The sequence below is a fragment of the Suricata suricatta genome, chromosome 7, assembly GCF_006229205.1.
Source record: "Suricata suricatta isolate VVHF042 chromosome 7, meerkat_22Aug2017_6uvM2_HiC, whole genome shotgun sequence".
NCBI classification, from domain to species: domain Eukaryota; kingdom Metazoa; phylum Chordata; class Mammalia; order Carnivora; family Herpestidae; genus Suricata; species Suricata suricatta.
Window position 1 is genome coordinate 4,619,317 of NC_043706.1, and position 10,742 is coordinate 4,630,058.

The following is a 10,742-nucleotide window of genomic DNA, read 5'->3' on the forward strand; positions in this document are numbered from 1 at the left end:
ACCCACTGTGGTTAGCTGTGGGCATGCACCAGCAGTAGCGATTGTAAAATGCACCCCCGCTTCAGAGCACTAAAATGCAGGGGGGTGAGCTCATCTTAGAGATGACAGAATGGAGGGACAGAGGTCTTCCCCAGTGTGACTCCGTCCTGCCAGAAACCCAGTGAGGTCCTTTTGATTGGGTTCCCTCAGTGTTCCTTGCAACGATTCCAATAACTAACTCGAGTTCATCTCTCAGAATATTTATTCCATGTTTTAGAAAATACTTGCCAGACTGTTCATAGAGAGCTTCTGAAATAGCCAAGTTGGAAGAAAGGGGAGATGGTTAGCATTTTCTGGTACTTTTGAGTAGGAGATCGGGAAGAAAATATTCCTGCCGGTCTAGATGAGATAGACCGTGAATGGCTGCACTTTTTTCAAACTTCTTCTTTTAATTCCAGCAAATTAAAACGACTGAAAGATACATGAGGCGCCTGGAGTTTCACATCAGTAAGGTAACGGAAGCTCCCCTGGTCTTGTGTGTGTCTCCGTCCTCGGTCACGTGGTCTTGGCGTGTGCGCACGTGTGTGTCCATCCGCAGTCACGTGGTCTTGGAGTCTATGTCTTTGTCCACAGTCACGTGGTCTTGGCGTGTGTGTGTGTGTGTGTGTGTGTGTGTCCATCCGCAGTCACGTGGTCTTGGCGTGTGTGTGTGTGTGTGTGTGTGTGTGTGTGTGTGTCCATCCGCAGTCACGTGGTCTTGGTGTGTGTGTCTCCGTCCTCGGTCTCGCGGTCTTGGCATCTGTGTCTCTGTCCTCAGTCACTAATTGATAGGCCTGAGGACTGAGCATGGCATCCAGTCCGTGGAGAAGTTCTTACTTACTTGACTCCTGAGCCGATTAGTTGTTAAATCCTCCAACAGGCAGTAAAGATGGAGAAAAACAAGAATGAGGAGCCTGACAGTTGGGCATAGTACTGAGCCTACTCAGTTAAACAGACATTAAATGCTCCTCCTGGGGCACACGCAGTGACTCCTGGTGGGCTTTGAGTCTCCACATAGTCTTGGTAAAGACTGAACCAAACTGACCCTACGAGAAACTTGACACTTACCTAACGTGACCTCTGGGCATGGGTACAACTCCGTACCCCATTAACTTCTTCACGAAGGCCTTAGACGTATGTAAGGACAGCTCCCTAACTCTTTGTGGAGCCCCCGGTTCCTTCTGCCCTTCCTCTCATGACCTCTTCATCTTTGTCGCCCACGTAGATGGGGGCCATTTTGTCAGGACCCCCGACACTCAGCCCTGATCCCTCCAGATAGTTTACTGATGGTCCACCCAGCCTTCTGTGGAGTGAGACCCTGTCACCCCCTTGTTCTAAACACTTAAAAGAGCTATGGTGCAACCGGAAAATATTTCCCTTTGGGAGCCGCTAAATACAGATTCCTGTCTACATCCCTGTGCGTCAGCCTCTCTTCCAAGTACAGAGCCCGGAGGCTTCAGCCGATCTCTGTGCTAGGAGTCACAAGCCTTGGATTCCAGACACATACTCTCTGGGCTCTATCACCTCGGTGGACCTTGGTGTTCCACTCTGTGAAATGAGGCTGGGAGGTGCACGTATTCAATCTAAAAAATTCTGTGATGATTTATGTGCGTGCAAACATATGTATCTACAACTGCCTCTGTATATGTTCCCACTCTGACAAATCTCTCTTCCCTTGGCAACTCTGAGACTGCTCCAATTTCTGAAAATAAAAAAAAACAATGACATCCATTTGAAGGTATTTGTGTGGCAGGCGAGTGTTGGCAAACTGAAACCCAGCAAGAAAACAAGCACTGTCTTAGGTAGGAGTGTATTTATCTATCTTATATCCATCGTTGTTAAACACGACAACTCTGTTTAACCGCTGGTAAAGATTGGTAGCCGTCTCTCTGCATCACCTTGTACACAGCATGCCTCACAAATTGTAGTTAACTGAATGAGTCAAGCCGTTTATTTGATGAGCGCGTCTGCTGACTTAGAGCTGAGACAGATGCCGGCCTACAAGACGAACCCGTTTCCACCCAAGTGAGTACTTGGTTACCCGTTATCCTAAAGGTGAACCCCATTTGGCTAGGCCAGGTTGACATTGAAATGAAAACGAAGAGTTAACTTCTCCTTACAGCAGAGTAGGAAGTAGACTACTGTCATCAGGGCTAAACCAGTGTCGCCGTGAGCAGCTTCCTTGTAGAGGGGACGACCTACAGTCACAGACTTTATAGCAAACCCGGTAGTGGGGGGGAAAGGCTGAAGGGACAGCCTCCCAGGTAGCCACGTGGGTGCGACTGCCTGGCCTGCGCTGGAAGAGGTATCCGCTCTTGTGCTTCTGAGAGTCTGGGGGGACCGCCCGAGTCAGTGTTTATTTAAAATTTCAGATTCCCAGCCCAGCCCTAACCTCCTGAATCAGCATCTCGGAGTTCGGCCTGGGCCTCAGCGTGGTAAGAAGCTCACCAGCTAAGGCTGAGCTGACATTTTACAGTGTGGGAACCACCGTCTCTGCCAGCCACCAACCCAGAGATTTCATCAGCAGATCCACCTGCCCTGAGTCTGACATCTCCCCCTTAATTGGGCACAAATCCATTGGCCCCAGAGATGAAAGGCTGCCTTCCGGAGTCTGGCAACAGCTCTCAGTGGAGCTCAGTGAACTGTTGGAGGAAAAAGTAACAGAGAATCCTATAACCAGAGACTAATTTCCAGTCTCTAAACGTTCATCTTCTAAGCTGAGTGTGATGATGTCTAATGTAGAGACAGCGACTGTGGAAAATCACACCACGCTGACAGGTCCTACTAGTGCTTTTTAGCAAGCACCCCAAAACTCGCCTTCTGAGCAAAAGAGGAATCTTAAACTCCGAAACCCATGACATTCATATCCAGCCTTTTCTGCTTCTACAGCTTTTTGAAGCAGTCAAGTTTGTACGGAAATGAAACGCTCACGTAGTCTGAGGCAGGTTTCCTAGTCTAGGAAACCAAGTCATGGCTTTCCTTTGCTTCTGCGCACGCCTGGTGCTGGTGTCCTGCACGCTCCTGTAGTTACCTGGGTAACATGTTGATAATGGAGGAGCGTCCGAGCCCGTGCATGTACTCAGGACCTGGAATGATGAGGTTTCCTTCGCGCAGGCGCGTTGATACTTGGAGATGGCCTGCGCTGTAGGGGCTGTCCTCTCCCGTCCAGGATGTTTGAGCATTCCTGGCTTCTATTCCTACCAGATGGTAGTAGCACCTCTCAGCTGTGACACCAGAAAAAACGGCCCCAGCTTTTGCCAAATGTCCCCTGGGTGTCCAGATAGCCTTGAGTTGATTGAGCATTGCTGCCTTTGAGACTTAAGTGATTATCAGACCTATAGAATGAATACGATTGATAGTCGTTTTCAAAAGGTTGATTGCCGTTTAGAGGCGTAAGTGTAGAGGTGTAGGAGAAACATACTCACCTCCGTTGTTCTCCGTTGTGAGGCTCTTTCTTGAAAATGATTCTTGTAACGTCTTGGCTCGATTTCTTTTTTTTTTTTTATTGCTAAATTTAGATGTGTGAGTATCACCTTGTGAAAATACTCTTAAAATGAAGTGATAATAGCCTCATACAAACACTTCCAGTGCTTTTTGCTTATGGAGAAGACTCCATCCTTCATTAGCAAGTGCATGTTGCACACAGCCACCAGTGTTCAGCTCATTTTCATTTTGTGCAATTTGAAAAGACAGCTCAGATGAAAATCTGCTTCGCAGGAGAAAATGGATCCCAGTGGCTAACACAAAAATGATTGGTCTCTGTCTACATGAGGCCCCTTGTTGAGGTCAGAAACATAAATGCCCTAAGCACTTAGCCATGGCCGATGGGACTTCTTCCACGTGAGATGACGTACTTACATCCCTTGTGTTCCCTCTCATGGTTCCGACAGGTGGATGAGCTCTATGAAGCTTACTGCATCCAAAGACGCCTGCAAGACGGAGCCAGCAAAATGAAGCAAGCCTTCGCAGCCTCCCCCCCCAGCCGCGCCGCCCGGGAGAGTCTGTCTGAGATCAATCGCAGCTACAGAGAGTACACCGAGGTGGGTGCGGTCCGCTCGGCAGCTTGGGGCGGGCGAGGGGTGGGGGGCGGCTTGTCAGAGTCACCGGTAACTGCTGACGGCCAGGGGAGCGGCCACCTGCAGCCACATGCTGCTCTTCAGGGAGATGGTCAACTGTTTGCCTCTCTCGTGCTGGTTTGAGACTGTCCGTGGGATTATTTAAGATGACTCCTTGATGGCTTGATTAATGGTGTTTTATTCAGAGTCTTCATTAGACTCCATGGCCTTTGTTGACTTCGCTCAGTCCCTGACCACCACCTGTCAGGCACCCATCTCCTAGTGCCTTGGAATCTGCTTGCTCACAAACCTGTACAACCCTAAGCTTTTAGATTCGATGAAGCCATTCACTGGCCAAGTCTTACACTCTTATGTGCTCATGCTGCCTTGTCCTCTTTGCACAACTGGGCTGCAAATGCTCGTTAATTTCGGTGACTGTGTGAGTAAGCTGCAGTGCCCTGGTTTTTGACATTTCAGTGCACTTCTAAATTTTGTAGTGTGTGGTCGAATCTAGCTTTATTCCTGAAAGTTGAGCAGAGCCAGTGGGTAGGATGGCTTCCCTGGAGGTTGGGTATCCCTAAGCCTCCTGCCTAGAATTCTTTTATTGTAAGGAAGTTCCCTTCTATCTTAAAGGAGGCAAGATCAAGAACTCTGAGCAGAAGTGTGCTTTCCTGGCTTCTGTCTCTGAGGCCCAAACATATGACACAGGGAGGTCTTCAGTCCTCGTGGAGTCACCTGACACCAAGTGTCTTGGATGAAAGACTGAATTATTAAAGCAGACTGTCTCACTGGCCCGTGAGTCTGCTCAGCGATTGAATTTCATGAATGAAGTCATCAGTCTCATGAGGATCCCAGAGGCGAGCAATCTGTCTCAGCCCTGCAGCGGCGGGGGGACCTCGTGGGTCACTCTGCATGGTCACTCCAGCTGCACCTCTGGTCTGAACCGTTATCTCTTTCTATGGTCTGAAACAGGCTTCTTTCCCCATGTTGCCCTTTCAGAACAACGCTTTTTTTTTTTTACATTTTTATTTATTTTTGAGAGATAGAGAGAGACAGATCATGAGCAGGGGAGGGGCAGCGAGAGAGGGACACACAGAATCAGAAGCAGGCTCCAGCCTCTGAGCTGTCAGCACAGAGCCTGATGTGGGGCTCAACCCACAAACCATGAGACCATGACCTGAGCTGAAGTCAGATGCTTAACCGACTGAGCCACCCAGGTGTCCCAAGAACAATGCCTTTTAAATGCATGAAATAAAATACTTAGAATCCAGGAATTCAAAGCAAACCAATTATACTGAAACAGATATTTCAATATTAGCCATACAGTTGTCAAAATACCTTAAAAAGCAAAATATTTTGATACCATGCTATGCTTTATTGATGCCGCTTCATTAGCATGTCAACATTAAGTTTTAAGATCTAGCAGTGCCTGCAGTTATTTAAAGTCAAAAAATTTTAAAGCAGCAAAAAGTATAAATGATTTTTTTCAAGGTATCTAGAACCAATGATGTGATCAGGAACACACATGTGATTTCTGTCCGTGTCAGAGTCACAGGTGCTGGTCATGCTGCAGGGCTCCCTTTCTGCATGTGTGATACTTCAACACGATAAACTTACAATTAGAGGTTGGGAAACAGCGGAGAGTTTCTTTCCCATCCAAACTGATGGACCCCGGAGCTGAGGACCTCTGGCTTCAGAATAACCCAGCCCTGGGTCAGGACACCTCGTTTCTCCATATCCACAAAACCAAAAGAGTAATTACTGAGGTCATTCAGAGTCCGTGAGCAGATAATGGACCGGCAGGGGCTAGCCGTTTCAGAAATACCTGCCCTTGACCAAGTGCCACCACATGGCATCACAGTCTGCTCACAAGTTCAGAGATGCAGATTACAATGTCAGCAAGAGGACCTGCTTCCTTAGAGAAGAGAGGGTCGGACTTCCGTAGGCGCCTACCTCACTTGACATCAGGTGGTTTTGTATCTTCACAGAACTGCAAAGTCAGGATTTGGTCACAGGGAGTGTTTAGGGCAGGAAGGCTCTGGGTGGTTCCGCAGGTGCAGCGGTATTCATCAGTGGCCGCATGGGTGACACGGAAGCAAACCCTGACCACAGATGTCCTCAACTGCTAAACTAGTTGCCCCGTGAGGTGTTTTGAAGACACTGGTGCCAATCCTGGCTCTCATGATAATGTCACCGGCGTTTTTGGAGAGTGTGATGTGTACCTTCACGGAAACATGTGATGCTCTACAAAAAGAGGGTTACAGTACAGAGTGGTTGTTCTCAAAGCTTTCAAGCAGCACAGAGTTCAGGCTTCAGGAAGTTTCCCCCAGGTTTGCTGAGCTGTTTCAGGCACTAGGAGCTTATGAGGGGAGAGACGATGGCCATTCTTTTTGCGTCCCGTCCAGGGGGGAGGGGGATGGCCCCAGTGCTTTGGGCGGCTGCGGTGGTCCCCAGAGCTTGAGCTGGCCAACCTGCAGAAGGGCCCACTGGGAAGAGACCCCCCCCCCCGCCATGGCACTTCTCCTTTTCTGATCTACAGGTGCTCTGTTTGGATTATCACATACTGAGGAGGCAGGGTGGGGGCCTAATCACATGCTGCAGTGGCGTCCCTCCCTCCCCAGGGTCCCCTCCAGAGTCAGTGGACGACTCTCATCAGACCCAGAAATCACTTCCGGGGTGCCTCAGGAGCGCCGCCTCACTCATAGAGCATAGCACCTGTGCTATTTTTGGCCCCTCCCCCTGTTTTTATTAAGAAAAATTTCCAACCGACCAAAAAGTCAAGACCAGTGTAACAAACAAATCTACCTTTACGGAGATTGACCAGTTGGTACTGTGTTGCCCTGTTTGCCTGCCTTCTCTCACGCAGGCTCAATCTTTTCTGTTTTTTTTTCTTTTCTTTTCTTTTCTTTTCTTTTCTTTTTTTGCTTTTCATTTGACGGTAAGTAGTAGATGCTGTGACACTTTACAGGAAGTGTTTCAGTGCCGATCCCATAATGGGAACCCGTGTAATCTGTGAACCCCCTGCACGAACACATGGTGTTGTTACAAGTAAGAAAACTAATCCACTCAACAGAGGTATCAAAGAGCCTGTGTATTTCCATACATCCCCCATTTGGTCCAGTAATGTCTTTTCTGTTTTAATTTATTGTCCTTCAAATCAGGATCCAATGAAAGTCAACAGGTGGCATTTGGCTGTTATGTCTCTTTAGCCTCTTCTGTTTAGAACTTCCCCCCCACACACACACACACAACATTGCCTTTGCATAGAATCCAGACCAGCTCTTTCAGCCTGTCACATTCTGGATTCGTCTGTTTACAGCATAATTTGATGACATAGTTGACATGCCACCTGAAGGCAACACAGTAGGTCCCAAAGTCAGCTACTTAACAGAACAGCCTTGAGCATCTCCATTTAGGAGAAGACCGCTTTCCTGCTTTCTCTCGCGTCCCAGTCCCCAGGGTTGAGCATGGAAATAATTGAACTTGTTCTTCTATGCTCCGCATTTCCTGACACCGGAAGGCTTGGGTAGACTCAGGTGCACCATTTCATCAAGAAGGCTTCTCCCTGCAAGCTGGAGGCTGCCTCCTGGAGTTCAGGCAGTAGCTAGTTGTCTGCAGCTCAGAGAGTGTCGTGGGCTTTGTCTGAGCTGCCGTGGGAGAGAAGCGGAGGCCTGACATAGTCTTCTGTACTCTCCACAGAACATGTGCACCATCGAAGCGGAGCTGGAGAATCTGCTGGGGGAGTTCTCCATCAGGATGAAAGGTACTCGGGGCGCCCGGGGCTCAGAGGGTAAGGGTCTGACTCTCCATCTCAGCTCAGGGCGTGGTCTCACGGTTCATGGGTGAGCTGTGTGTTGGGCTCAGGGCTGACAGCTCAGTGCCTGCTTGGGATTCTGCATCTCCCTCTCTCTCTGCCCCTCCCCTGCTTGCTCACGCTCTCTCTCTCCATCTTTCTTTCTCTCTGTCTCTCTCTCTTTCTGTCTCTCTCTCAAGATAAATAAGTAAACTTAAAAAAAAAGACAAAAAGGGTATTCTTTCCCCCATTGAGAGAGTCAGGAGCCATCTCCACAGACAGAGTTCACACTATTTTTATTTTTCTTGCAAAGACACTGTGCCACCTCCTTTACCCCTCCCCATTTCTGTTATTGTATTGATGTTCCAGAACCTTCTAGTGCTAAGACTCACTTGCACCCTTGAATCTTTATTGTGGCAGAATCTCAGACATACCCAGAAGTGAAGAGACTATTACAGGGAACCTCATATCACCTGGATTAATAATTAGCAAGATCTTGCCACATGCGCTTCATCTAGCTTTCCCTTCGATGATGTGTAGCCCAGATATGTCTGCCTGTGTATATTTCGAGGTGCATCCCTTAAAGAACAGGGACATCTTTCTGCATAATCACAATGCCCATCTTATCGTGTCCAATAAAACGAACATGCCTCTGTTACTAACCCGTTCCCTGACCCGGTTTTGCCAGTTATCTCAAAAATGCTTTGTGCAGCTGGTTTATTTTCATCGGGACCCACCTGAGGTCCAGGCGTCTTCAGTGGTCCCTGTGTCTCCCTGTGGCTTGCTGTCATCTAAAGCAGACCCGTCCCTTTTTCTTCCTACTGTTGACGTGGCATAAAAACCCTTGTTGTGTAGAATATCCACATCCTAGGTTGGTCTTCTGCCTCCTCTGTGGTGTTGTGTCAGTTACTCCTTTGCGCTCATGTTTTCTGTAGGCTGCCCACCAGTTACCTCATTTCATTATTCATTTCTAGTGTTAAACCACAGAGGACTACGCATTTTCCTCTTTTTCCCAGTGTGTCTTTGGTGTTTGCTCTGGAAAGTTCCAACCTAGAAGCACGATAGGGTTATATTTGTACCGTGGCATGTGCAGAGCAAACAAGGTGCGCCAGCCTTAGCAACCGGAGCATCGCCCAGGCCTCGTGGGCAGGGCTCCCGATCAGCAGCGGCAAGTCCTGTGTCCTGAGTTTGGGCCTGTTGATTGTAGCAAGGAGGGCCGGGGCATAGATGCTTCTGGTCCTCGGGTTTCTGAGGCAGCTTGATCCCTGGCTTGTTGCGAACGGGAACTTAATCACCCTGTTGTCTATGTTTTGCCATTAAGGGAGTAGAGGAGGGGCTGCTCATACGGGGGGCTCAACAGGAGAGTTGCGTTTTGGAATGAGTCATTTAGGTCTGCAGGGCGCTGTTTGTGTCCAACCCCAGGCACCCCGTGAGAGCACGAGAGCCACTCTGAATGAGTTTATTGCTGCAGTAACAGTGACCGTGACCTTCAGTGTCTGCAGTGGCTGCATTCTTCTCTTGGGCAGACCTGAGAGCGAATCATTTGTTTTCAGTGTTCGATCTCAACCCTGGCCGTACCAGCGAGGCCCTGGCAGTGTCTCATTTCTTGTCTTCACGCGGGGCCCTCACCAGAGTCAGAGGTTGCAAAACCGCTCAGGCCCCGCCCCCGCCCTGGCAAGTCAGTGAGGGGGCGTTGCAAGATTTTTTTAAGACTCTCAGGATGGTTTCAGCAGCATCCCGATTCTGGAAATCAGTTGCCCTGAATCCGTGTTTAGCAGACAGCACCTGTGTCTTCTTTGCCCTGACACTAGTCCGTCTCCAAGCGCCTAGTCCATCTCCCAGCTGAGAGACAGTCGGGGCAGCTCATCTCGCTGCTCATACGGGGGGGCTCGGGTCTCCCCCACTTCTGGCGCCCACTGCCGTCCAGGGCGGCCATCACTGGCCAGGTGATAATTCCCCCGTGTTATTGGCGGGAAATGGGCATTCAAGGACTTGTCCTGAAACTCACTGTAAGTTGGAGTCCATCTTGACACTGAGTCCCAGGGCTCCCCCATTCCCATGCCCAGTCCCATTTGAGGAGGACTGACGGTTAAGAGAGCAGAGCAGACACTATAAACTGTTGCTCAGAGCATGGCCTCTTCTGTGGGAAGGCCTTCTCTCACACAGCACACGGCAGCCTGGTGGTTAGTGACACTGTGACGCTGGGGGCCCCCATCCGCTGAGGGACTGGGGCACCAGCTAAGTAATGGCTCTTGCCCTAAAAGGATGTCGAGGTGGCCTGGCAGGACCCTCCTGTTCCGTCCGTTTTATCTCTGCCTCATTGCCCTCGCGTTCGCGACTGGTCTGCTTCCTTAGCTTCTCTCTGCTCCCCCGGCGGGGGGGGGCCCTCAGACCCAGAACTACGCTCCTTGTTCAACACAGACTTTTCTCCCTTCACTTCCCGAATCTAACATGAGAACTCAGAGACTACAGCTCTGAAGCCTTTCAAGGGCACCGCCGGCCTGGGAATCTTCCTCTCTTGACAAAGGGAAGCCTCCTCACACGGCCAAGAAGTTTACATCTTTGCAGTCAGCTATGTTCTTATCTGTTATTTCTTCTGGTAAAACATAACCACCCCCAACAAACATATTGACATAAACTGAGGATATTTCATAATATTTTCAGGCTTGGTCACCCCACTTCCTCCTGCCACACCTTCCGCACTTCCCTTTTTGCCCCACCCAGCACAAAGAAAACAACCATTTTGGTTTTGTGTGTGTGTGTGTGTGTGCGTGGCAGTGGAGGTGTGGCTGGATTGACCATAAAAACAACCGATCAAACGCTTACGGAGCTTCCGCGCTTGGCCCCGTCCTCGGCTGTCTCCCGACGTGTGGCCC

General features: G+C 49.4%; 1 protein-coding gene across 1 annotated transcript in view; it reads left to right on the forward strand.

Moving 5' to 3' along the window:
• RIPOR2 (RHO family interacting cell polarization regulator 2) overlaps nt 1-10,742 on the forward strand; it is a 57,146-nt gene that overhangs the window by 4,580 nt on the left and 41,824 nt on the right. The window contains exons 4-6 of the mRNA XM_029944972.1: nt 438-491; nt 3,909-4,058; nt 7,773-7,836. Of these exons, the coding sequence (XP_029800832.1) occupies nt 438-491; nt 3,909-4,058; nt 7,773-7,836 (268 nt within the window). The remainder of the gene's footprint in view (nt 1-437; nt 492-3,908; nt 4,059-7,772; nt 7,837-10,742) is intronic.